The 27,562-nt window shown below is 43.7% G+C and overlaps 4 protein-coding genes and 1 long non-coding RNA gene across 6 annotated transcripts in view; 3 read left to right on the top strand and 2 right to left on the bottom strand.

Moving 5' to 3' along the window:
* Positions 1-1,123: 1,123 nt before the first annotated feature.
* Positions 1,124-2,440, bottom strand: LOC127616955 (uncharacterized). The gene is made up of 2 exons (XR_007967249.1): positions 2,071-2,440; positions 1,124-1,605 (listed from the first exon to the last, which is right to left on the bottom strand). It is a non-coding gene; the product is annotated as an uncharacterized LOC127616955 (long non-coding RNA).
* On the top strand, positions 1,317-17,118 carry tgm1l1 (transglutaminase 1 like 1). 2 transcript variants are annotated; one of them, XM_052088754.1, is made up of 15 exons: positions 1,317-1,476; positions 4,296-4,582; positions 4,665-4,856; positions 6,519-6,770; positions 8,075-8,193; positions 8,374-8,481; positions 8,562-8,739; positions 9,282-9,420; positions 10,140-10,332; positions 10,437-10,590; positions 10,753-11,037; positions 12,310-12,470; positions 12,551-12,687; positions 12,773-13,974; positions 14,660-17,118. In XM_052088754.1, the coding sequence occupies exons 2-14, from the start codon at positions 4,297-4,299 to the stop codon at positions 12,915-12,917; spliced, it is 2,349 nt and encodes a 782-aa protein (XP_051944714.1). In that variant the 5' UTR covers positions 1,317-1,476; position 4,296; the 3' UTR covers positions 12,918-13,974; positions 14,660-17,118. The 2 variants fall into 2 exon arrangements, with proteins under 2 accessions (XP_051944714.1, XP_051944715.1); XM_052088755.1 differs by lacking the exons at positions 1,317-1,476; positions 4,296-4,582; positions 4,665-4,856 and adding an exon at positions 5,585-5,717.
* Positions 15,253-19,848, bottom strand: abhd4 (abhydrolase domain containing 4, N-acyl phospholipase B). Its single transcript, XM_052088778.1, has 8 exons — positions 19,564-19,848; positions 19,075-19,160; positions 18,207-18,311; positions 17,419-17,707; positions 16,877-17,064; positions 16,345-16,456; positions 15,722-15,908; positions 15,253-15,523 (listed from the first exon to the last, which is right to left on the bottom strand). Exons 1-8 carry the CDS (start codon positions 19,620-19,622, stop codon positions 15,434-15,436), a joined length of 1,116 nt encoding a protein of 371 aa, XP_051944738.1. The 5' UTR covers positions 19,623-19,848; the 3' UTR covers positions 15,253-15,433.
* Positions 19,849-20,189: 341 nt separating this feature from the next.
* Positions 20,190-27,562, top strand: part of dad1 (defender against cell death 1) — a 120,358-nt gene continuing 112,985 nt past the window's right edge. Inside the window, exons 1-2 of the mRNA XM_052088803.1 lie at positions 20,190-20,508; positions 20,874-21,042. Coding sequence (XP_051944763.1) covers positions 20,298-20,508; positions 20,874-21,004 — 342 coding nt within the window. The 5' untranslated portion in view covers positions 20,190-20,297 and the 3' untranslated portion in view covers positions 21,005-21,042. The remainder of the gene's footprint in view (positions 20,509-20,873; positions 21,043-27,562) is intronic.
* Positions 23,040-27,481, top strand: LOC127616930 (nucleolar protein 9). The gene is made up of 11 exons (XM_052088772.1): positions 23,040-23,333; positions 23,698-23,935; positions 24,079-24,260; positions 24,353-24,460; positions 25,033-25,174; positions 25,280-25,472; positions 25,538-25,678; positions 25,769-25,888; positions 26,211-26,423; positions 26,998-27,103; positions 27,194-27,481. The coding sequence occupies exons 1-11, from the start codon at positions 23,114-23,116 to the stop codon at positions 27,346-27,348; spliced, it is 1,818 nt and encodes a 605-aa protein (XP_051944732.1). The 5' UTR covers positions 23,040-23,113; the 3' UTR covers positions 27,349-27,481.

Genomic DNA, 27,562 nt, shown 5'->3' with positions numbered 1-27,562 from the left:
ATTTTACTTGTTAGAATTAAGTCAATTAAAGTCGAGAGACAGATTGAGGCAAACGGCTGACAGAAGACAGGGGCACAAAAGCGAATGCTCATGCGCCGATCTCTTGTTTGTTTTCATCTCCACAGCAACCACGCCGCATGAAAACTGAATGAACAGCTCAAAGCAGCACGTTTGTCACGGGGTACACCAAAGCACAACCGCCACGTTTCGTCACCACACTGAAAATCACGCCGGGCTGTTGATGTCACTCCGTTACGAATCCAATGACTCACGACCCACAGCAGGTCGACATCATCTCCTCCTGCCAGTAACGGGAGTGCTGACAAACATCGAAGGACATGACGACTCATGCCAAACCCGCCGTGATGTCGAAACCACAGTTGGATCGGCGTCAGAGATTTTCTCAGACAAAGTTAAAGAAATGACTCGGCACACAGGAAAATTGTCTTCAATATCGGCGCGAGCGGATCTCTGTTGTTCATAGATTTCTCCATCGATCGGATTTTGAAAGGGAAGAAGGAAGAAAGTGAAATGTTGTCAGGATTTATATTCCAGAATTCTGTTCAACGCATTGCATTTCTTTTCTTTTCTTTTTTTTTGACAGAACTGTGGTACAGTGGTTCCCATGCTTAAGTGCAATATTTGTTTAGGTGGAACAAATCAATGTGAATTGAATTACTTAATGAGTGAGAGCGCATGCCAAATACCCCCAGATCACACCGAGGAGAGTCTGGAAGAGTGTAGTGTGACTTTTGAAGCACAAGTCGAATGGCATGACAAAGTTTTATTTTTATGATCAGCAACAAAGAGCCTTTAGGCAATGTGTGAAACAACCGTAAAAAAACTTTTTATGTGGTTCGGTGGTTGCAGCTTCACTCAGTTGTGGGGTTATTATTCGTGACCATAACTTGTGCATTGTGGAGTTTAGGTTTGTACCTCGATATTTCGACTGTTATTTTCCCATCTTACATGTTTTTCATAAATATTGTGGACAGTCATCTGTGTTTTCAGTACATCTCGGCATAATATTGTCTTTAAAAACAACAACAACAATGCTTGGGTGCCCAATATACAGCCAACCGTGCAAAGCAGTTTTCCAAGCTCAGTTTTATCAACCCCAAAATATGACGCAAATTTGTTTACTGGATACATAGTGTGAATTGTTACACTATTGTAGTTGTTACATATCAGTAATTCTCTCTCACCCCAACTTTGTGCTCTGTTTTACGCAATCCCCAACTCGTGCTGAGTGCTGGAAAGGAACAGCTTGGTGAGAGTGGGAGAAACTTCAGCCCTTCGCGGTGGGGCGGAGTGTGTTCCAGTGGGTGTGTGAGAGCTTAAAATCCCGTGCGGTGCATTCCTGGACTGTCATATTTAGTAGTCTCAAGCAAGTAGTGGGAGAGAGAACAGTTCCTCAAAAGTTTTTTTGGAGGGGATCAGAAGCAGACTCTTCAACACCGATCCTTAACAGAGAAAGTAAGAGAAAGTTTTCCTTTTTGCTTCACTAATCTTGTTCACGGCTAGATGAGAAATGTAAATACCGGCTTCCTTTCCCACAAAAGAGAGGGAGGCCTCGTAACCTTTGGTAGTTCACAGGAGGGTTCCCTTGAGAAAAGGCATGGAGAGAAACAGACGGCTTGACTACTTCTGCAAAAGGCTCGGGCGGGCAAAATAAGGAAACAACCATCCTGTTGTAGATCCATCCATCCATTTTCTGAACCGCTTGATCCTCACTAGGGCCGCGGGGGGTGCAGGAGCGGGGGGACACCCTGAATTAGTTGCCAGCCAATCACAGGGCACACAGAGACGAACAACCATCCACGCCCACACTCACACCTAGGGACAATTTAGAACGTCCAAACAGCCTGCCATGCATGTTTTGGGAATGTGGGAGGAAACCGGAGCACCCGGAGAAAACCCACGCAGGCCCGGGGAGAACATGCAAACTCCACACTGGGAGGCCGGAGCTGGAATCGAACCCGGTACCCCTGCACTGTGAAGCACCACTGGACTACAGGGCCGCCCCTGTTGTAGATTTAAAAGAGATTCAAGCGTGAAGCTGAAGCTCACCAGCGAGACGAATGTAATTTTCTCTCCTCAGCTATTAGATGACAAACAAGAAGCCTTCACATCCTGCAAAAAAAAACAACAACAAAAAACTCAGATGATGGTGCTTGCCGTGTCATGCTATGTCAGATGATTACAGTTAAGATGCCAACTTGCCGGTTGTGTGGTGTCTAATCAGCTATGCATGACCCTTGTCTTGGCTGATTGAGCGGGACGCATAACCTCACCGTGTGCCGCTCCTTTCAGCGTTTTATCTTTTTTGGCGGGGACGGGGCATCGGGTGGTCTGTTAGTTGGACGAACAAAGAGAACAAGACGTTAGCACACATACAAGGACAGAAGCGGAGTTTTAGGCGCTTATCTCACTGGGGACAGCCGGCATTCCGGTTGCGGTGCCTTGCCAACATAAACTCGCTGAGAAGAGAGGGAGTGGGCGCGTAGAGGCCTTTGAAAGGACCAAGTGACTTGCATTCTAGTGATGGGCAGTGAAAAAGGCTCCAAACTCATTTCAAGCAAGTTAAAAACATTTTATGCCTCAGGGGGTCGGGGCAGATGGTTTGAAATGCATCATTTGGGGTTTCACAAGGTTTATAGCATAATCTGTTTAATGTAGCAGCTATCACATACACTTAAGGCACGCAACTGCCCCAAATGACTCCCGCGGGAATGGAAAGCTGACGACTCGTCGAATATGCCATTGTTCGTGTCCTTCCTATAGTAATGTGTTAATGTTGATATTCATTTTTATCAAAGTACTTTATTTGAAGTGTCCATGCTAAGAAAATGATCTTAATTTATATGGAATAGCCTGAAATGCTATTTTTGAAAAAAGTGTTATTGGAGGCAAAAACCACAGTGTATTTCTGGTTTCAACATTTTCAAAAATGTCCACTGTCTTTGCAGAAAACCAACCCAAAAACAATGACCATATTTGGTTCCTTGAAGTACTGAAGTCAGCTGTGACCACTCTCACAATGGCGCAGCCTTTCCTGTCAGTTATGTGGCTATCGCCGGCCTCTGCGCAGATACACAATGCACAGCACAGGAATTATGCAAGTTATGAAAAGAGACAAAAATGTATTGGCCTGGCACGTACATTAGTGCACTTCTTCATAATTATCATTAAGTTGTCAGAAGGTTCTTTTAATCCATTAGTAATTATGTATTTTTCGTTTTAGCCGAAAATAACAGGCAGCAACGTTTTAAAGGACGGCTGTAGTTATGGATGGATGTCCAAAGACAATGCTGTCCACACAGTTGACATCTCCCATTGTCTCCATCACAATGACTATAAATGATTAAGCCAAATATTTACAAAAAAGTACTTCATTTGGAAGCAACCGATTGTGCAAAATGTCATCTGACTAAGAGATGAACTCAGGAAGTCAAAATTACACATTTCACCCCCCCCCCCCCACCCTCGACACACACACACACACTAAATGTGAGAGGGAGAGCTACCACACACAAAGCAACCACACACTTTCGATAACATATAGATGTTCACGGGTGGCTGTGACTGGAGAAACCACACCCTCCGCTCAGCTGTTTTCTGACCTCTGAACGGGACTCTATGACCTCACCATCGCTGACTTTCGTCCAACATCACAATCTTGAGCCTGTTTGATGCAAATGCTAATATTTAACAAGTAACAGGACATTAACCACTGTTCATCAATCATTGTGAACATTCTCTCGGGTCATCCAAGGAGGAATGCCAAAAATGTGTGGGGGTTTTTTTCTTTTCAATTACCGGTACTTGCACAATAATGTTTGTACAATTAATGATCCAGGACCGTCGCACTTGCTCAATATTTTTGGAAATATTTCATAGACGGCATGTCAAAAGCTTTAAAGACTGTCCTGGATCTCCTTCCCATAACCGAAAGAATTTCAGCAATGAAAAATAAAAATGTAGGCCGACATGATTTGAAGGGATTTTAATCTGTTGATGATTGAGTGCGGCAGGAACGCCCAGTGAGGCGAAGCGCGTCCACCAAATTCACAAACATGGTAAACTAGAACATAGGATTTTTATGATTGGAGATGCGCCTGTTTTGACGCCGTGCGCACTCTCCTTTCTGTTACCAAAACCGGGACGCCCAGACAGGTGCATCAGGACTCCAAACACAGCAAAGGAGACAATATTAACGATCTCCTCATATTTCACTTTTTAATCTGATGATGATCTGTCTTGACTGAAATAAATTATGATGGTGTTGTTGAAAGGATGCCAGGTGAGAGGCTGACAGTCAGACGCATATCTGATGTGGGGCGCTTTCCTGGTGCGGCCCCGCCCACCAGGGTGGAGTTGTCCATTCACAAGGAAGGGGAAAAAACAACAGAGGACACGGCTTGCCGTCGCTGGTTTCGGAAAATGTGTCCATGCTGCTGTAAACGCCAGAATAGCAATACCTATGATGTCACGGATAAAGTGGAACTGGTAAACCCTCCCACGCCTATTCCAGACCTTGATGGGCTAAAGCCAGAAAATGGAGACTCAAAGGAAATGGAAGGTAATGTCCATTAACGTTTAAGGTCAGTGATGTTGAAGTCTTGTAATCAAATCTTTCAATCCATTCCATCTTTCTACCGCAGTCGTGAAGTTGTCCGTGCGCTCTGTGGACTTGCTGAGCTCCAAGACGGGAACAAACAGACAGGAGCATCACACTGACCTGTACCACACAGAAGAGCTGATCATCCGCAGAGGACAGACGTTCCAAATCGAGCTAGAGCTCAACAGGCCCTTCAGCGTTGACACCGACAAGTTGCATCTAGATCTCAGAACAGGTATGAGTGTGTCACACCTACCCCCACGGTAATGTCCCCACTATGCACATATGGGCAATATAAGATCCGGGGCGTTCATCTTCTGGGAAATACATCGGTAAACATAGTGAGGGGTTAGGTCATTTTACGCATGAAAACGTTTTGTTATGTTCGAGAATCACAGGGTCACTGCAGATCACCATGTTATCTGCAAACGTCAGGGTCCATGAGTTTCTACGTTCTACTGCTATTCAAATATACATCTCTGCTGCCGATGTTGTGAAAGGGCTATATAAATCAGCATGTATTGTATTGTATTGTATCTCTGCCACTCCACAATCCATGGAAGCTATGCAGTCTTAAGAGGTCAGGACCAAAGGCTTTTGAGTGGTGGTCTTAAGAGATATTTTACTTATGAGATACTGAGTGATTAAACTCATCTAGGTCCTCTGAAGGTAGAGGACCTAATCCTGGCTCAGTGGTAGAAAAGTCATCTTGCAACCCACTGGGTGGACTCCCGACACCCTGTGACTATGTCAAAGTGTCATAGAGAGAGATACTAACCCCCCAGTTGTACCCAATGCTGCTTCATCAGTGGTGAATGAGGAGTCAGTAGAAGTGTTGTCGGTGGAAAAGCGCTCTTGAAGTTCAAGTTCCTTCACCATAAAGATATTCATTTGAAGAATCCAATAGCGCTGAATCTGAATGTGACACAGCCTCTACAATCTCTGATTTTAAGTCAAACAAGTTAACCAAAACAAAAAGGAGGAAGTGTGCTGAGAGTCGATTTAAATGACACAACTGTGGTGATGTCACGAGGTTTACATTCCACCCAGGGTCTTAACAGTTTCCAGAGCTCGAGATATCAGACACCTCCCTCTGGTAATTTCAGGCCGTGTGCTACAATGAGCTACTCCACTCTCTGTAGTATAATGTCGATCGCATCACAATGGAAAAATGGGACGTCACACCCATCTCGGCTGTGTCATTTTAAACAAACTCGTCATTAGTGCATCTTTCAATGCGCTATCTGCTGAAAAAGAATGTTGTCATGCCGTAGTTTCTCAAGTCATCTGGAAAGATTATCTGGAAAGATTTAGTTTGTCAATGATTAACTCATTGGGTACCAGCCAATTCTGGACCAAGTCTGAAAAGACGTTTAAAAACGTCTTTGGGAGTGAATTAGTTAAGCAATATGAACAAAGGAGAGTAGGTTTATTGATTTTTCCTTTCGGTCATGTTCTGCATTGGGATAGGAAGGGTGGCGTTGTTAGGACTCAGATAGAGAACAATGGAATTTTGATCAATTTGATTCTCTCATTTCCTCAAGACAAGTAAAAGTACAGTAGAGCCAGTCAAACCTCATGACAGCGCATCTAAATCTGCTCGATATAATGAAGTTAACGTTATAAAGGTGTTCATTGTAAGCCAAATCTGCAAATGGAAAATGAATGACGTGAAATTGGGACTCTGAAATGTGAACGTTAAGTACGATAATTCTAGACAGATATTTTCTCTTCAAGATATTTTATTTTGGTCATTTCTGGGAAGCCAGAAACTGCATGTATTCTGGGAAGTTCATTTTCTGACTCAACATGAATTTCTTTCCATTTTGTCAAATCAGTTTTTACTTTTTGAATACTTTGGTTGAATTTGTCTGACATCCTACTTTTTTTTTTGTAGGTCCACTACCACAGGTGTCCAAAGGGACCCATGTTATCATCCCATTGGTGGATACCTTGGACAACAAACGGTGGGGGGCTAAGATTGAAGAACAAAAAAACAACAAGGTTAAGTTGTCTGTCAAGTCTACAGCCAATGCTGCCATTGGTCTTTATGGTCTGACGGTCACAACGAGCCCACTGAAAAATGAAACTCCAAATATTTACACCTCCGGCAAGAACATCATCATGCTCTTCAACCCTTGGTGTGCAGGTGAGATAGTGAACGGAATCAAAGTCTTGTGGTCAGAGCGCAGCAAATGTTTACGTTTCGTGCTCTTGTCCGACCAGAATAATGCGTAAAACACCGCCATCCAAGCGAACACAGTTCTCCAGCTCGTGACAACCTGTCCTCTACCCTACTGAACTGTGTGTCCTCTTTCTTAAATAAGATTCCCCCACGCAGTTTTGCCGCTCAGGCCGAAATGACCTCCACACAAACTTTCACCGCAGAACACTTTCCCCCTCCCGATCCTCCTGCAAGTTTCTGTTCCAACATACTTTTCAGAAATATTCAAAGAGGAGTGAACGGCAAGAATCGCAGATGCCAAAGATCTCCTGCGAGATGGCTCGCTTTACTCCCCTCCCGCCCTCCCCATCCATCACACTTCCCCTCTTTCTCTTAACTGTCCCTCATGACTGGAGGCGCTTCCTTCCTCTTTTTTTCTTTGGTGCCATAAACACCTTATATTTACCGTGTCTGCTTGTCTATCTTTGTCGTGTTATGTTTCCCGTCCATTGTAGAAACAATCCGATAGAAAAGCTGGGATAAAAATGCCACATGTGCAGGATCAACATCCAACTCTGGCCCGGCAAAACTGGGGCCCATATTTGTGAACCATTTCCTGGGCCTACTGAAATTCTGCCATTTTGAGTGAAAAGGAATCACATTCTCAGTGATTTAGTCATCAAAGTCCAGGCTTTCTGGGCTTCTTTCACAGAAAGGGAGGAAGCCAAAACTGTGAACTGAAGCACAAACTAATTCGGATGAGAAACAACAACTACTACCACTACTACTTCTCTTAATAATAATCATCGTCATCATACTCCAAAGGAAATGTAACAATTTCAAATGGTGGTCTCTTTGAGTGGAGTCGCGGCTTGGAGTTTGAAGCGGATTACGTGGGACAGGAGAAGTGAACTAATCTCTTTTCGTCAATGGATGCTACAGCTTTGTGTTTGCTTTCAAAACTTAGCTTGTAGCAGACGTGTGCACATTTTCAGCATGACGTCTCTGATCCACTGGAGAAAGGACACTTTGATCCTCTCCTCTTTCATCTAGAACTGCTTCAGACAAAAAGTGTATGCAGAAAATTGGTGAAGATTGAACGACTGTCTGTGTCCTATGTGTTGTCTTGTGTTATTTTTGTTATTTTGACTTCAAAATGGCGCCGCGAGAGTGGCGGCCTTTCCAGCAGCTCCTATATTTTGTTGTTCTACTTCTTACTTTCATAACTTTGCTGCTGTGAATTGGGAATTTCTCCATTGTGAGACTAATAAAGGGTTTCTTACTTTCAGAGGACACAGTATTCCTGGATGATGAAGAGGAGAGGAAGGAGTATGTGTTGAATGACACTGGAAGAATTTATTATGGAACTGAGAATCAAATTGGAGCCCGCACATGGAATTTTGGTCAAGTAAGTACACACTGGATATTACAAAATCACTTATTTTAAAAATGGCCAAATCCTGCCAAAATAGAAATGACAACAGACCCTGTTTTGTGGCGTCATCCTGTTGGTTGTGTCAGTGCCGATACCTTAAATATTTAATGTAAAATATGACATTAAAAAAATGATCATGTCTCTTTGCTGCAGTTTCAAGAGGGAATCTTGGAAGCCTGTCTATTCATTCTGGAGAAGAGTGACATGCCTCCATCTGGCCGAGGGGATCCTGTAAATGTTGTCAGGGTCATATCAGCCATGGTAAGGCATCGTACTCATTGACACAAACTTGAAGACTAGGTGGGTATTTGGGGTACATCAATTGCATATATTTTCTCCAGATAAACGCCTTAGACGATTACGGAGTTCTAATTGGAAAATGGTCCGGGAATTACTCTGATGGGGTGTCTCCAGCTGCATGGAGCGGCAGTGTGGAGATTCTGAGAAAATACCACTCTTCCAATGGAATGCCGGTGTCATATGGGCAGTGTTGGGTCTTCTCTGGAGTCACAACATCAGGTGAGCGTGGGAGCAAATAGGAAGGAAAGTGTGAAGCCATATTTCTTGTATGCTGACAGGGTTGACCTCAGAGGTGCCAGATTTGCCATCTTCCGAGTAAACATTTTGTCACTACTGTGACTGGGAAATTTCGAAGACTCCGAGACCCCCTCCCAGATGCATTCATAGTGGGACCTATTCCACGCTGGTGCTGTTCTCTCTGCCGGGGCTGTTTCATTCACTCAGGCTGCAAACCTCAATGTGTGTGCGTGTCCGCAGGATAGCCATGCAGCTGACCTAAGCACTGATAGCCATAACTCATTTGCACCCCAAATACTTCACACTGACATTCCTGTCATACCTTCTACTTTGGGCGTTCGTACAGCAACGTTTGTCACTTTCACTCAACCAGCAAAGCACAGTGCAGTACAATCATGCAAATGTCACCTGAAGAAAAATAAACACGCTGTGCTCAAGAAACTGGACTCAAAACTGAAACATGAAATCATCCCTCAAATTCATTTTGACAACTAGATCATTGTCTTTTTTATTGATGTTTTCAGTTCTCCGTTGTCTCGGCATACCTGCTCGCAGCGTGACCAACTTCCAGTCCGCTCATGACACCGATGTGTCCCTCACAACGGATGTTTATTTTGATGAGCATATGGAGCCAATTGACTACCTCAATAGCGATACCGTCTGGTAAGTTACGTTATGTAGTATGTGGTATGACCTGGGACATCCTGCTTTGGCAAAATGGCCTGCTCCATACCAGAGTCCACTTCATATTTAGATATGCTAAAAGATCCACTTGACTTTGAGGGGGGCACTTGTCATGCTACTTCAATCATCTGTTTTTAGAGTTCACGAAAAATTCTCATCTCTCAATAAGAAGGTGACTGGTCATTTTGCAAAATACTCTCAAAATTTGTGAGATAACTCAAAATGAGTTTGCCCGTATTAAACTGATAAGCTATGAAAAGTAACAGAATAGTATGCAGCGTAAACGCAACACTGTAGGTTCATACATACAAAAAATCTGTTTCATTCAGAGAGTTCTATTTTCATGATTAGTGCAAGTCTGGTGGAGGCATTGCTATCTATTTTATATTAGCTTGCGATTTCATATTAGCTAGCTATTTTATTATAGCTAGAGAGACAGAAAGCTAGCTAGCTATTTTGCTAGCTAGCTAGATAGATAGCCATTTATCCATCCATTACATCCCACCAGGTGCAATTCTTAGCATGTATTTGCCAACCAAAGTCACACAATTGTATGCAAGTTTAAAAAAAGCACATTCACAGACATCTTGTGACAGGTTATCAATTTCATACTGGCATTAACTCAATTTTCCCAAGAAAAAAAACCCAAGCTAGAGCATGTATAGAATGACATTTATGTTGTACCTGTTGCTATTTAGGAATTTCCACGTGTGGAATGATTGCTGGATGGCCAGGCCAGACTTGCCCCACGGTCACGGGGGCTGGCAAGCTGTCGACTCCACCCCCCAGGAGACGAGCCAGGGTACCTTCCGCTGTGGCCCTGCCTCTGTCACCGCCATCCGCTCTGGCCAAGTCTACCTCAAACATGACACACCGTTTGTTTTTGCAGAGGTGGGCTAGTCTTCATATGTCCTCTCTTTCTGTAGACGTCATTGGCTCTATAAAAGGCAAGTCAACCCTGTTCTCTGACGGTTGGAATGTTACTCCTTTATTAGGTCAACAGTGACAAGATCTACTGGCAAAGGAATCCCGATGGTACATTCAGCCAGATCCACAGTGAGAAGAAGGCCGTTGGCCACTCTATCAGCACGAAAGCAGTTGGCTCCGACCAGCGCGCTGACATCACTCATTTGTACAAACATCAAGAAGGTACCGCCGCCTGTTTTGTTTTTCTAATGGTGCTACGCTCATGAAGTGGGCTTCATCGGTGAATATTGCATTACGATGGATCATTGTTAACTTTGATTAAGCACTATCATTATCACTCTACAATCCGCTGACTCATTCTCCCGCCTTTTTTTACCCCCCCAGGTTCAGAGGAGGAGCGTATCGCCGTAGAGACTGCCTGTCGCTTTGGCAGCAAGCCGGATGTCTACTCCACGCCTATGGCAGAGGACGTCCGTATGGAAGTGAGGATGGAGGGAGAGGGGCCCAGAATGGGGGCAGACGCTCGGCTCAGCATCGTGGTGAAGAACCTGAGCTCTGAGCCCCGTAGAACTACGCTGCACTGTCAGGTGGCCGTCATGTACTACACCGGTGTGGTGAAGGGCACCATCAAGAAGGAGCAGTTGCCAGTGGAGCTTTTGCCCAATGAAGGTTGGTTTTCACGAAAATGGACCCGCCAGGCCCGGTAGTCCAGTGGTTAGCACGTCGGCTTCACAGTGCAGAGGTACCGGGTTCGATTCCAGCTCCGGCCTCTCTGTGTGGAGTTTGCATGTTCTCCCCGGGCCTGCGTGGGTTTTCTCCGGGTGCTCCGGTTTCCTCCCACATTCCAAAAACATGCGTGGCAGGCTGATTGAACACTCTAAATTGTCCCTAGGTGTGAGTGTGAGTGCGAATGGTTGTTCGTTTCTGTGTGCCCTGCGATTGGCTGGCAACCGATTCAGGGTGTCCCCCGCCTACTACCCGAAGACAGCTGGGATAGGCTCCAGCACCCCCCGCGACCCTAGTGAGGATCAAGCGGCTTGGAAGATGAATGAATGAATGGACCCGCCAGGCTCATCAAGGTGGCTTTGAATTGTTCAGGAATAAACTTGATTTCCAGTACGGTCTGGTGGTCTGTAGTCGCATGACTTTCGTGCAGGCAGCGTGGGTTCAGTTACCACTCCATGACAGTGCGAATGTGAGTGTGTTTGCATGTTTCTCTGTAGATGCCCTACGATTGACTGGTGATCAATTCAGGGTGGAGTCCGCCTTTTGCCCCAAGTCAGTTGGAATAGGCCCCAGCCCCCAGCTTCCTGTGATCCTCAATGGGTTGAATGGCACAAAAGATGGAGGGACGAGTGGGTTTGGATTCGGTTGGCTGGATAGATGGAAGGAAAAAATGGATGGATGGATGGATTAAATAATGTGCAGGTCTTATGTAACATTTGAAAGTGCAAAAAAGACTCACAATCCAGCCTTTGCAAAGTTAACAAGTGCAGTGTTTGTTTCCTACGAGTGCGATTTCAGCTTAAAGAGGTGTGGGACTGCACCGCATCATTATAAACGATATTGATGGAACTCTTGTTGAAATGTTTCATTGATTGCGCAAGTGCACCTGGTGAATTGCACACTGAGTCTATTTTACTGCTGTGATTCCATCGTTCGACTACAAAAGAGCTTGGCATCCGCAGTGAAAATGTCACACCAAAGCCTTAAAGTCACATCTGATGCCAAGAAGATACCACCGCTGTCATGGTTTGCGTGTGTATACTATATGTGAAAAAGGACACGTCCGTACAAATATGCTGTTCTAGTGGTCCGGTAAGACCACTGGCCAATTCCCGGCAGCAGTAACATCTTCAACAACAACTAAGAGTGTTGAAGGTTGTCTATGCTCGCGAGGTTCCAGCATTTTCCAACTCGTTCCTCTCTGTCTTCACACAGAACACACCATCGAGTGGGTTTTGCCTTATCAACAATACCAGAACCAACTGGTGGATCAGGCAGCACTGATGCTGACATTGTCCGGAAGAGTCAACGAGACCAAGCAAGTGTTAGCCAACCAGACGTGCTTCAGACTCCTGACACCTGATCTCAACATCACGGTGGGCTTTTCACTTCACTTCGCGGCCCGATCAGATTTGTTTGCATACGTGCTTATCAATTCGGGATCCATGCTCGTCAGCCTTTGGGAGAAGCTGTGGTGGGTAAGGAAATGGCAGCCAAGATCACGTTCACGAACCCGCTGCCAAGGATGCTGAATGGCGTGCTCTTCAGAGTGGAAGGACTCGGGCTGCAGAAAGGCCACGAAGTGTTTGTGGGGTAGGACCGCTTATCCAATTCAAACGCATACTTCCTTCTATTGATCCGTTTACTTGATGGTTGACTTGCCACTCATTTGTCTTAGTGACGTGAGCGGTCACTCCACCGTGACGCTGACAGAACACTTTATCCCGACCCAACCCGGGCCCAGGAAACTGGTGGCCTCTCTCGACTGCAAACAGCTGACGCAAGTGCACGGAGTGGCCGACATCCTTGTTCTGGAGCAATGAGGGGCGGCTAGCTGCATCGCCTCATGTCACATTCTTCACTGACGCCTGTAAAATATGAAGTCAATATGAAGTATTCTGTTCATGTAAATGGTCATTTGCACTTTGTGCAGCTGCAAAAAAAAACATGAGTAGGAAATGATAATATTTTTGCTTCAAACACACCGCACAGTGTTCGTGTTAATAAAAACACCTAGCACTTTTTTTTTGTTTAAAAAAAAATGTTTACGATGACGGTCAAAACCATTTATTCGCACTGAAAAAGCATAACTGAACAAACGTTTTTAATTCCCTTTTCTACTGTGTGTTTGTAACTCGCATAAGCATGTGAAACGTGTTCCCAGACAAAGTGAACCTCATAAGGACACCAAGAGAGCACAGAAGGTTTGGATGCACTGTAATTTAAAGGCCTCAGTGGCAATTTATTCTGCTTTATTTCATAAAAGACACGCTTCTCCTGTTTGTGAAAGAATATTGCTGAAAAGGGAAAAATGCAGAAGCCTCATTCACGTCGCCTCCTGCATTACCATAGAGGACTATAATTATTTGTTTTGATTCTTTTACAATAGTATTGATGTTCATGTGTACACTAACGATGACGTAAGCACACTACTGTATCATGTTATCCTTGTGAAAATGGAAAACACTGACCCCTATGGAGATGACGCCTTTTGCTTTTACAGTCTACTCAACCTCACCGAACTGACGATAAAATGTGAAGGAACCTGTTTCACTACCATTTTACTGTTTATTTTTTGTATGGCCTAAGATGATGATAAAACTGGACACTAAAAGGTTGAATTGAGTTCTTTTCACTCGCCATCGGGCAAGCCGGTAATTGTTGTCGAGGTGAGAAGGGATAACACAAATGACATGAGTGAGAAACAAGGTAACGATAACTTCTTCCGTCATGTCCGTCTTGATTGCGCTCCGACGCCAGCTGGAGTGAAGGGCGTTTCCCTCCAGCCAGGTGCACCTGAACCTCGTTACCACATCGAGCTTGCTTGGGTATTGAAGGATTCCGAGGATTCCTTGTCGGGATTGTTGACCTTGCTCCCTGGTGAGTTTCAAGTGTTATTTTCTTGACCTCATAATACAAGTCGTAGTCGCTCTCGTTTCCCCGTTTGTATGTATTTTGTTATGTTACTATTGCTTTTGATTGTTTTCGTGTTATTGACATTTCGTTTTGCGAATATTCTGTGTTCTATTGAACACATCTATTGCCGTTGCAAGTGCTTTTTGTTTCATGCGCTGTTCGTTTCGGGCTCCTTCTGACCAGCGATTTCCGTTTATACTTTGTCGCTGCGGGTTTCTTTAGTAAGGATTTTTTACAATTGCACTTTGTCTGAACCTGCATTTTTGGAATCCTGACACATTCAGTTCGGTGGGAACCCAACAACCTCGAAGCATTCCGGAAACAAATGTGCTTTCATGAGTAAAATGCCTAAAAACAAATACAGATGTTATTCGTGATCTGATGTCTCCCAAACATGAGACGGTTCCAAAGTTATCGGGACAGAGAATCTAGACTAGCCCATCAATCGCCACACTATACACAATCTATGTTCACGATCTATCATGAAGCAGATGCATGAGACATTCCACTGCGTTTACACTGCTTCAACGTGCAGTACTTTAAAATATGACAAACTCGTATTTGAATCTGTAAAATATTTCAACGGCGACTATTGCTACGCATAAGGCGATCGTTAAGTGTGTCACAAAAACAAACAGTTTTTTTCCAGGACATCCGTCTTCAAATCGAAGACGTGGGGGAAACCAAGAAACACAGCTGCCATCTAGCGGTAGAGTTGAAATCGCACAATTTTTAGGAGCGAGCCTGGTATAAAATCAAAAAGTAATTCCTTACGGGTAGAAAGGACTAAATGATTTTAGACTGGTACTACATGACAAAAAAATGCATACAACCAATTACGCTTTGTACAAGATGATGAAATGATTTACAAACAAAATTGCTGAATCTAAATTTGGATTATCCGTGGATTATGCATAATTCTGTTTAAACTTTTTTTTTTCATAAACATTCTTCGCACGGAGGGAAAAAAAGGTTTATTTTCAAAGTACAAAATTCGTCCACAAGCTAAATCTGAATTTTACAGAGGCAATCATCAAAAGAAAAACGCTAAATATGAATAGATACTTTATCTGGCCAAAACGCTAAATATTACAGTAATAATCGCCACCTGCCCTCCCCAAGTCATATATGCTTAAATCTTGCAAATGAAAAACAACAAATTGCCTGCCTTTTCATTCCCGCCAAAAATAGAGTTCAATACTGCGGATGCCTGAAGAGGTTAAAAAGACATGAACTGCTCAATAAAGAAAATAGTTTTTATTAAATAAATGAAACTTATTAATATGACATGAGGACGAAACATCATTCCTACTCATGGAAGACTATCCGAAGATACACTGCACTTTCAGAAACCTTCGGGAACTTGGCTTTATGCAGACAGTACGTAGTGGACATATACAGTTTTACTACCCACAAACTCGATTCAGTTAACCGAGTCGCATAGATTTTCGACCACTCTGTTGAACTTCTCCGGTTGGTCGGCATACACGTGGTGAGAGGCATCATTTATCAGCTGCAGAGGAAAACAAATTTCAAGATGACTGATATGTAAACGGAAATAAAGATGAGCATCAGGGAGCAATACGGCTTTACCCGATAAATAGTTTTTGAAGCGTGAATTACATAAGAGCGAGAGTCATTTCAAGCAGGGCAGCCATTTTACGATTTGATAATTCGATAACTGCCTCGGAACTGAGACTGCTGCACTCACCAGCACTTTGGTGCGAGCGGGGCCCCGAACTTGAACCACTTTGTCCCCAGAGGAACTATCAACCCACGACTGCGCTCCGTAAAGAATGGTGAGCGGCATGGAGCTGGGTAACAAATGGATGCGCTGCAGCATAGGTCTCTTGGCCCAACCCAAAGACTCAGACAGGGCCCGGAAACCCACCTCGCCACTGGGAACGGAGAAGGAAAACAAAATGGATATTATGGACCGTAGATGATGACATCGTGAAACTCTGTGCAATTGTACATTGAGGAACAATGTCCTGTAAACTGTTTGGCTATTTTCTCACGCAGTTGTTTACAAAGAGGTGAACGTCAGCCCAGCTCAGCTTGAGAATGACTGAACAATTCAGGTAAGCTCCTTTTAATAGCCAATGATGGCGCCCAGTGAGCCAGTTTACCCGTGTGATGTTGTGAACGGGTGTTTGATGCCACCTGTCCCATCTTTTTTTTGGTGAAAAATCCAAGTTAATGATTATTTGCTAAAAAACAAAGTTCATCAGTCTGTGTGGTGTACTCAAATCATGACATTCTGTTTTTATTCATGTTGAACGCAACGTCCCAACTTCACTCGTCTCGTTGTCGTGTAACTGTGCCTTGACATACCTCGGGGGCTGCGCGTTACAGTGGTAGATGTACTGCGTCATGGTGTCGTCATCAAACAAGTCTTCAAATTTTCTTTTGAAATCCGGACGAAATCGGTTCACCAAACCCGGACCTGAAGAAAGGACACACTGTGAAGTAAGAGGATGGGTTACATCAGGGGTGTCAAGCTCATTTTTTGTCGCGGGCCACATTGTAGTTACGGTTTTCCCTTGGAGGGCCGTTATGAATTTGGGGAAACCATATACATGTTTAATCTCCTCCACATATTACATACACAGCACACACCAAATTGATGGATAACTAGTTTCAAAATCGGAAGTCAAGAATAATGACTGTTATTGTGGATTACATATGACAATTTTAAATTTTTAGTTCAGACTTTAACATGCATCATCGAACTTGATATGCTTGACTTGCTTTCACGGGCCACATAAAATGATGTGGCGGGCCAGATCTGGCCCCCAGGCCTTGACTTTGACACCTGTAGGTTACATGCTGCAAAGAAGGCCCGTGCACAGATAGTAGGTCTCACCCCAGGGGCCCGCGGCTCGGATGACAGCCAGAGGATTGAAGAGGGAGACGACGGAAACGATGGCTTTCACCCAGCGAGGTGGAGACGGCCTCTTGACCAACTCTGTGGTCTGACCTTGGTTCTCCTGGTCTTGGATCTGTGGTCTTTCGGGGAAACCCCAGGGATCGACCAGGATGAGATGCGACACTCTGGAAGAGAGCACAAGAATGAACACGATTGCATAATCTATTGCTGCAGTATTTAATTTTTAACATCTAAGGCAAAAAAAAAAAAACGTTGTAGATGTGTGACTGCATGACAGAAATACGAGTTTTGGGAATAATAACTGAAAAAAAGCCTACGTCCCAGGCTCAGGTGCAGTCCAGTTGCACTGCTTTGACTGAAAAGAAAACCCAATTCAAATATCGTTTGTGAAAGAAGCAGGAATATGAGGACGAGACTTGTGTATTCCGAATAAGATGTCCACGACAACACAGAAGCCAGGTGTGTCCAATCGATGACATTGAGCAACTTTGTGTGCCTTGAATAATCATTCCAATGACCTTGAAGGGTGTTGGATGGCATAGGATGTCGCCAGGTATCCGCCCAAGCTGTGGCCCAACAGAATCATGTTCTCCAAGCCTACGGATTGTCTCCACTGCTCAATGGAGTTGACAAAATGCTCTTCTGCTTTGGCAGCGTCAGAAGGGAACGAAGGTCTGGAGCTCCTGCCGAAGCCGAGGAGGTCGAAGGCGTACACAGGCCGCGAGCGGCTCAGCGCATCCAGGTTCCGGATCCATAGGCCTACCCCTCCTCCAAAGCCATGGACCATCACTAGTGGCATTTTGGAATCTATCACACAACAGGTGCAAATGAATCGGCATCCTTTTCATAATCCAAGAGCAAGAATTAAACTGTGAGAATGAAAATAAACAAACTGTTTAATGATCAATTAAGCTTAAGTTTCAAGTTCAACAGTGACTTTCACAAGCAACGAAAAGGCATTTTGTGTGTTTGAATATGTTCAAACGAGTGTGCTTGTTTTGGGGTTTTTTTTTTGGCAGAATTGTTTGGATTTTAAAAACGAAACCAATTATTTATCAATATGAGGCCCATGTAATTTAATTTCCCTGGTATATGTCATTGCTCAGCTATTTCTCCTTAAAGGGATATAAATTTCTGTTTCTTGCTGTACAAAAACTTCATATACAGTAAACATTGGAGAAGACCACGACCTGAACAAGTGCCACAGTGGGGATAAGATGCACGATACAGTTGAAAAATCTGGAAAGAAATTCGGCATGTTGCACTCTGATACACAAGTAGGAAAGAAGCATTGGCAGAGGAGCACCTTGCTCTGCGGATTTTGGGACCGTTTTGTTGGTAAGCGTAAGAGTCCATATTCGATCTTGAGATGGAAGGGTCACAAACCTGGCCCAGAGATTATTTTGAATACCTGGAACCAGAAAAATGAAAGAGAGAGATTAAAAAAAAAACTTCTAGAAGGTGTTGAGGAAGCTTGAGAAACACATTTTCGATACATCATCGCTGTAGTCTAATGTGATTCAATACATGAGATGTTCCAACAACAATTTGCCTTTACAATGAAAGTTAGCAGGGAACTCAGCGGAGTACAGACATCAGCAAAGGACAAAAAATACGAAACATGTCAGTCTTAATCATGAGGTGGGGGAAAAAAACTCTTCCTGCTCCTTCACTGCCCTATAGGAAGGGATCGTTCTCATTCCAAAGTGCCACACAAAACAACGTTTTCCATAGCAGTTCCATCTGCAAGATGCAATCGGCCATTGCGTCGCTTAACCCCAATGTGAGCCGTCAGTTATAGCATTGAAAAATGTAGCTGTGGGATATAATTTCTCCACCAAAACTGAACCCTGTGGCCAATAATGCTATCCCTGAAATAGGCTTTGTGAAAACCAATTACCGGTGTGTTATGTCTGCGTAATTCATCTGAATAACTAAGGAAAAAAATAAGTGCACTCCCAACTGGGTGCTAGAAATGCCTAGGATGGCTTTTTATCTTACACTTGTTTTAAAATCCCGACAATGCTGAGCAAGCAGATTAGTTTCTCTCCAACAATTGAAATGCATTCTCTTTCTCTCTGAGGAGGTACAGAGGTGTTCAAACTTTCAGATTCTGCCTGAAAAGGTGGGGGGGGGGGGTATGATACGGTGAGGAGATGGAAGTACTACCATACAGCTAAGAATCTTGCTCTCCGTCGCCTTCAATAGGGACATGGATGTTGGGCGCCAGGAAGGCCACCAGCCCCAACCAGAACCTGGCCTGTCCAAGAAAAACAAAGCAAATAAATAAGGCTTCACTTTGGCACGACACATGATTAATTATGTTCATGTACTTGCTCGACAAACCTAATGGCGGCACAGCGCCCGTGCGCTCAATAAAAACCGGCTTAGGCACGTACATTTGTTATTTGTTTACTGTTCCTATTTGACCAATAATGAATTATTAAGCCAACTATAAAGAAAATCCCATTTTTAACGAACGCTAAAACTCTATTGTTAGTTGACAAACAGTGTCCACGTTTACGATTTAGTACAACGACAGCTTCAATTCATTGTACAAATTGCACTCACATCCATATCTCAAAAAATCAGTGAAAGAATCGTGAAGGCCTTCCTTCTGTCAAATAAGTGCAGCAGGGGCATTAAAATAACTTCAACCTTACCCTGTCTCGCAGTCGCCTTGGAATGCTGCCGGTGCCGGAGTAGAGGGAGTCGGATCCATTCATAGAAGTATCCTGGTGACTACATACAATAGGAGGTCAGGTTATACTCGTTATTTATTTGTGCGTGTGTCTTCCTGTCACCGTCCCGTCGTGAGCTGCTGCCGATTCCAATGTTTTGTAACTTGGGCGTTCTTGGATCAGCTGACTTGGTACAAAGATCGACAAATAAGAGGAGCTCTCACTCAAACGTCACGTTTCAAAACCAACTCGAGTCGGCGGAAGCATTTCTCACCGTGATGACGCAATCTTCAACACCACCACGACATTTATTAAACTTCAACGATTCGCGTATTATCATCATTGCTACAGAACTATTTACATGTACTGTATATATTTTAAAACATCTAATTCAAAATCAGATAAAAATGAGCAACACCTATATAGAAAACCAACACAGTGAAGGCATGTGGAATTGTTATTTTTTTAGATTAGTAAGACGAGAGATTGTTGTTAAAATACATGTACAGCTTTAGTAAAATAGTATCAGAGTGACATATCTGTATTTCAACAAATCCATGCTAGCTCTCCTTGTGTTCCGACTCAATGTTGCGGCCGGATGATTTTTTTCTGTTGCACGATGACCACTTCCGTGTTTTACGGACACGTCGAGCTTCTACGGCGCTAAATCCTCCATTGAAGCCCGCACTTGACCAAATAATTGACCAAGCGCAACAATGTCGGCCTCAGTTGTATCAGTCATTTCTCGGTTTCTTGAAGAATACACCGCTACGACGCCCAATAAGTTGAAAGTGGTGGACGCATATTTGTTGTATGTCATGCTGACGGGAGCGCTGCAGTTCCTCTACTGTCTGCTCGTTGGAACGTTTCCCTTCAACAGCTTTCTATCTGGCTTCATCTCGTGCGTGGGCTCTTTCATTCTCGCAGGTAAACTGTCCTTTAACAGTGTCATGTTGTATTTTGTAACTAACTATTTTCCGATCTGCCCTGCGAACTTGCGACCTAGTTCGCCAGCATAGTGTAGGCACACAATAATGAATCACGCCGGTAAAAGAACACCGTATTGGACTGAGATTACTTCTCATTGAACGAGTTGGGCAAGTGACCATTTTACGACTTTGAAAAGCAAGGTCAGCTAACCTGCTAATAATGCATTTGCAGAATTATAACAGAGGTGTTAGGTGTGCCAATTAATCATGCAAAGAATTGTCTGTTGCGGTTCAAGTGCTATAGCTACAAAGAATAGAACAGTACACATGAATGCTAATCGTGTATGTCTTATGTCTCTGCAGTGTGTCTGCGTATCCAGATCAACCCACAGAACAAAGGAGACTTCTTGTCCATCTCGCCAGAGAGAGCCTTTGCTGACTTTCTGTTTGCCCACACTGTCCTGCATCTCGTCGTCATGAATTTCATTGGTTGAACATATTGCTTTAATTTGCAGTATCCCGTTGATGGAAGGTGTGTGTGATACGTTTTTACATAATTTACTTTGAGCACCAGTGGTCACAAATTCCCCCCAAAGTGTTGTGTGGACTTACTAAAGTGACACAATGAATTTTTGTGGCAATCAAAATTCTTTGATTGTTTGAGCCGCACTAGCATTACAGCAACAACAATAAAAATTACAACCCACAGATACAGAGAGCCATTGCGCGTTGCAAGGATACTGTTATTACCGAATAAATTGTGATAGAATTTCTGCGAAATATCTCCAACGCAACATTTTCTCTGCCTGTAGGCTTGGCAGCTAGGCGAAGGGTTACCATTTTCAAGCAATGGTCAAACTACATGAAAGCACAAAAGTTAACCAGGGCTGATGTGCTGATGCTCAGATTCGCAGTTGCTGACATGATATTATCAGGGTCTGATAAATGGCACAAACTTGATTTGTTTGGCACAAACTTGATTGTTTGGCGAAGTTGCCATCAATGGGTGCATAGCATGCATTACTTACACAGATTTGCACACAAATTGGAGTTTAATACATCATCCTCGTGGTCGTCTTTAGTCTGCAACTGGGATGAAGCCACAGTCCCCGAATAGCTTCTAGTAACAACAGAAAAAGTCACGAGATTGCATCACAAAATCACCAGGTAAACAAACATTACGTACAACTTGGTATGATACAGAACAATTATTTAGTTCATGTACCAACTACAACAATTCATAATAAATTGGGTCATCCTCCATCAAGCCCTTTTTTATGTAGCTCATGGAGTGGTAGTTTATTGAAGTGACTTGTGTCTATGTGAACCGTTAACTTTCTCTGGAAACTCTTGTTGAATAATTGAATATTTCGTATCACTAATTTGATGTTTGCTTTGTTCATACTGTAGATGCAGATGAGAAGATGGAACAGAAAGTTCACGACATGTATCTGCTTTTGTACCATTTAGTGAGAAGAAAAAATGTCACGTTCATAATTTCGTACAGATCATGGTCGGAATCCCTTTTTTATGTTTAAATTTGTTAACGTTCCCTTGCACTGAGGCAAAGAAATAAAAAAACGAACTTTGAAATGTTGGTGTCTTGAGAGACTTGTTCAGTGCTCTTTTTAATGCAACAAAACAATTTACACATCAACTACACTGTACATGAGTATGACAACGATTCATGTAAGAATAAAAACAAAAATAATGTGCAGTTTTGTTTGATCGTTTTTTATATTCTTTTCATCTCGCGGAAAATATTATCCATGAGCAGTACAATTAAAAACATGGCTGGAAACGAATGCATTGTCAACGTCACTTGTGCAACGTTCCGATCCTGTAGGTGGCAGAATTTTACAATGTTGTAATCTGACAAATCATAGAAGAAAAGAGGCTCCGCTCTCCACCCGGAAGTAGAATTGCTTGACTTGTACACTGCACGTGAGTACCTCTTTTGTCGTGTTTTGGGTTTTGCTATGCATGTTAAATGTCGTTCTAAAACGCTTTACATAACTAATTTAGGACGTTTTGATGTATATATAATTTGACGTGCTCGAATTCCTATCAGTACCTAGCTATGTTATACATGTTCACAAAACTAGCAGATACAGTAGGCACTATGAACCAAGTTTCTCGATGTCATTTGAGCCTTCTAAAATATACAGCAAAAACAATTGTATCAATTATCTGCTCAGCCAAATCACCACCAAATAATAATCGAAGAAACTGTTCAGTATTACACTGATTCAACTGCTGCAGCGTGGATTGAAATCGAATTTACTGCGACAAGTAGTTCAGATTTTAGAACTGGCAACATGAATTTAGTAGTTTCGCATTTGAATCGCTTTGGTTTACACGCCCTTTTTTTGACGACGTTCGTCGTTGCACGTGGACTGTTTTTGTTTTGGAACTGACTACACCATACGTTTGCTATTGTTGTGAATCGTTCACCCCCCAAGTAGTTTTCTCATAACATTCTAGTTAAAGTCAGCAGAACAGCGAAACACCAAACTGATACAGTAATTTAAAAAGATTTAAAAAAGGCCTCTGGAGGATTTTGTTGTCGATTGTCTAAGCTGCATTTTGTTCTCATTCAGAGAATGTTGGGAAAGGCAGAACTGAAGAAGCCCCTAAAAGGAGGTAATAAAAAGAGAGGCCAGAAAGGAGGCTATGGAGGAGACAGCAAGAGGAAAAAAGCTGATGATGAATTAAAAGCCGAAGGAGATGCTGGGAAAAAGCGTCTCGACGCGCTGAGTGTTGGTTATTACCGGCGTGTTGGGGAGCGATTGAATGAAGACTTTGAAGATGCTGAGGAGAGAGGTGAGTTTGAAGCCATGTGTCAAGTTGGAGTGCATTTTGATGGAGAATTTGATTCAGGCCATCTCATGTTGAGATCATTTTAGATCTTATAATCTAGTAAGACTTTCTCCAATTTAGTACAATTTAGTATGTTCCAGTGCAGTTCTACACTGCTTGCCACTAACTACGACTTCAATAAAAATAATATTTTTTAAAAACTATAGTATTGAATAATTCTCCGACACTCTTTTCATCACAAAGGCACATTTTAGCTTTTATACATATATATACACACACACACACATATACACTCACACCCACATTAAATGTCATCTAACAGTGCACAGCATTAACTGTGTTTGACACGTTCCCGTCTGTTCCGCAGATATGTTTGTCGAAAATGTTCTAAGTGAAGTCAAAGGTAAAGCAAGCCTGGTGGCAATGGATCGCACCGGAAGCATCACGCTGCAACGTCTGCTCCCGCTGTCAAATCCTGATCAGGTGGCAAAAGTCATGGCTGAGCTGGGTGGAGAATCGGGGTCCGACTTTAAAAGCATTTCCTGTGACCGTTGCGGCGGCCATGTCGTGGAGAGCGCCATCAGACAGGTGTCCAGGTTGACAGGTATGCTCAATGGCTTTACTTCAGAGTGGCTCTCATTATATTTCTTTTATCTTCGTTTTTTTGGTGTTTTTTTTAAGCCACCTAATTGCTCAAACTCCGAACTGCTGTTCTGATCATGTTGTTTCGTATGTGTTGGATCATGGTAGCAAAGGAAGATGAAGATGAGCGTGAGGACGCTCTGGAGGTCCAGCTGTTGTCATTAAGTCAAGTCGTGAGGGACAACAGCGCAGAGTTCATCAGACATGTCCATGGCTCGCACGTCGTCCGCACACTTTTGCATGTGCTGGCAGGCTGTGTTGGGCCTCCCCGCACTGATTCACGTCCAGGTAACACACACACACACACATGTGGTTTCACGCACATTTTGGATATGATATGCTATTTGGCATTGTTGATGTGTTTTTTTTTTTTTTACAAGGTGCAAAAGACCGCAATGCTGCTCCTCAGCTGACTGACTTTGAGATTCCGACATCTTTTTGGTATGAACTAAAAAGTCTCACAGAGACTTTGATGGACAAGGTGAAATGTAAGTCTAGCATACATGCTGCCCCCCCACCCCCCACCCCCTTTTTGACTGATCTGACAACCACCTAGTACAGTATCTACTAACATGTTTTAAGATTCCAGTGATTGCCTCCATGTGTTCATTAACCTTACTACAAAGCCGTTTGCAGGGCGTGTCTTTTCAATGTTAAAATGCCATTTTAAGATCATCATCCAGTAAAATTTGGTCTTTTGGAACCGTTAGCTTGAAATCATTTCAGCAGGTTGTATCGCGTCCACAGACTCACATGGTTTGGCGTGTTTTTTGCCTACTCGATGCAGTTCACGCATCGGTCATGTGATTTGTTTTTAAAGCTGTACGCGCACCGGCGCAGGGATGAGCTTGGCGCGTTCGTTTGTATGATAGCTGTCAGCGGGTGAAATGAAATAAGAACGGCAACGATGCTGTGAAAATGCTCATTTGGAGGACAGTCATCTAGTGGCTCAACTACAAACTGCACATTCAAATGCTTTTATCGGAGAGACAAAGGTTTCAGTTTGAAGATTTTTTAAAAATGTCTGATTTATTTGTCTTTTGGTGTTTTCTCTTGCTAGTAAGCATCACCGACTCGGTCGCCAGTGCAGTATTCCAGACCATGTTGACCGTGTGTCACCGGAAACGACCCAAACTTTGCAAACGGCTCATTAAACGCATCGTGGAATTCTTGACAAGTTGCCCCGCTGCTCCAGGAACGAGGTTCAGCTTGGATTTTCTCTTTCTATTTGCACAACAGAAGGAGGAGGGCGCGGGTGGGGAGCAATTTCTCATTTTGCTTTGTTTTGTTTTTGCACCATTCCTCAGTCCCCTTCTGGTTTTTCTGAAGGACCAGGCTTCGAGTCACCTCATTGAGACCATTCTTCAGCTCTCACCCAAATCTCTTCTCCGAGAGCTTTACAAGCATCACCTCAAGGGTCACCTGGTCGGCCTCGCTCTCCACCCCATCGCCAACTTCCCCGTCCAGAGGCTGACGGCAGCCTCGGCCAAATGCAAACTGGTAGGCTTCAAATGAATTTGGCCAACTGGGAAGGGTGACTCAGGCTTTTCTCTCTCTCTTCGCAGTTCCCGAGGTTATTCGACGAGTTAGTCCAAGGCCTGGAAGCCATCATGGCTGCAGGTCACATGGGTGTGATCGTGCAACTGGCGGAAAGCTGTGCGGAAGCTGAAGAGCGCCAAGCGGAGTTGATGCAGTGTCTACTCAGTGTACGTCTTGGCGTTGTTTCGTCAACAAAACTCTCTTGTATGCCGATTCTGCCGAAGTCTGTCTCTCGTCATTGTCGGTTGTTCTCTCAGGCATTTCACTGCGCGGAGCCCAGCTCCCGGCAGGTCCACTGCCTCACTCTCTTCATGTCCCTCCTGACCTATGATGTGTACTACCGCTCTGACACAGCAGAGGGCGGCGTGCAGCTCGAGGTGAGCTGACGAGATCCAGCCTTCTTGTTCGGGGTCAAACCTGCCCTGTGCTTTTTGATTTCGCCACGTTGCACGTAAATTATTTTCAAAGGGTTCGCGCGTCTTTAATGCGACAATTTTGTTTTCCACTTTGAGGCTTAGTACCTTATTTCAACGCGACGTCAAATGACTTGTTTTTCCACCGAGCGCTTCAATCACGTGAACGGTCTCGACACCCTCGGTGGCTTTAAAATGGGCCGAGCCACTGCGAAGCCCTCAGGCATTTTCACGTTAAACTAATGTCACACGCACAACGGGTTCCGGCGTGGCTTGTGTCGTCTAGGTCCCTCTGTCGTCCATCTGTTACCACGGCTCCCGGCTGGTGCAGGCGCTCACCAGGTTCCGGGAGCGCTCCGTCCTCCTCAGCAGTCTGCGCGCACTGACCTCAGAGGACCTCTTGACTCTGGCGTCTGACCCCACCGGCAGCCACGTCCTTCAGGCTCTCATCAGCACATCCAGCGACAAAGGAAGAGGCAAGATCCTCAAGAGGCTGGAGGTACGAGCGCTTTGCCCGTTTTGATTCTGTGAACGAGCGCTATTGACCTACTTAGAGGTCAAACATTCAAACAGTGAAAAATTGCCCACTTTTTGGTTCATCTGCGTTTTAACGCAACCGTATGCAATTCCGGCTACAATCGTTGGCTCCCTTTTATGTTTTTGCACAACGTGGCTGACATCTGTCGGGAATTCTGTCACTTTTCACGAAACAAGAATCGGCATGTTTTTTGCTTCTCCGTGACATTTGCTTGAAGCCATTTTCAAACTTTTGATCTGTCAAAAATCATTAAAAGTAACAGACCCATATGGGGACTGACTGTGGGGGTGGAGCTTGTATGAAACTGACCAAATTTGCTGGGAGCAGGTTTCTATCAAACAGTACCGCTATACTGTACAATATTTCTGAAGTAAATCGAAAGATCCCCAAATTGTGTTATCTGAAAATGCTAAAAAGGATTCTATATAAAGAAGCCTACATGTTATTTTATATGTACAGTATATATATGTATAGTTTCTGATAGTCTTCTGCACATCTCCAAATATATCGTATTTATTTATTTCCTTCCACGAAGGGTCAGTATGTTCGAATGGCATGCTCCAAACTGGGCAGCCGAGTACTGGAGGCCATATGGAGCAGCGCATCGGTCAGCCAGAGGCAAACCATTGCACAGGAGCTTGGTAATCATATGAATGTACTTTTTTTGGGGGGGGGGTCGTTTCCATGTATATACCGTATGTGAATGAACTTCTCTCCTCCCTCCCTTTCAGTGCCAAGTGAAAGCCAGCTGAGGTCAGATCAGTTTGCTCGCCACGTATGGGCCAAATTTGCTCTTTCCCACTTCATCAACAGACGAGCCCAGTGGCAAGAGATTCAAACTGGACAGTCGAAGAAACGCAAACTTTTCAGTGATTTTCTTCAGTGACCCCCCCTCCCCCCCAAAAAAACATTTAAAATTGTTTTTTGTCATTCCATTGTTTGATTAGAAAAATATTTCACGTTCATAAAGTTCCTTACTTGTATGTAAATTCTTTGAACAGAGAGAATGAAGACATTGATGAGTCATTTTTTTTAAAATTCCATTGTCTTCCAAATTGAACGCTATTAATGGCACTGACAACACAAATAATCCATGATTA

This window comes from Hippocampus zosterae, chromosome 15 (genome assembly GCF_025434085.1).
Source record: "Hippocampus zosterae strain Florida chromosome 15, ASM2543408v3, whole genome shotgun sequence".
Classification (NCBI taxonomy): Eukaryota; Metazoa; Chordata; class Actinopteri; order Syngnathiformes; family Syngnathidae; genus Hippocampus; species Hippocampus zosterae.
The sequence above is the reverse complement of the archived record's forward strand: the minus strand, read 5'-3'. Positions and strand labels throughout refer to the sequence as shown.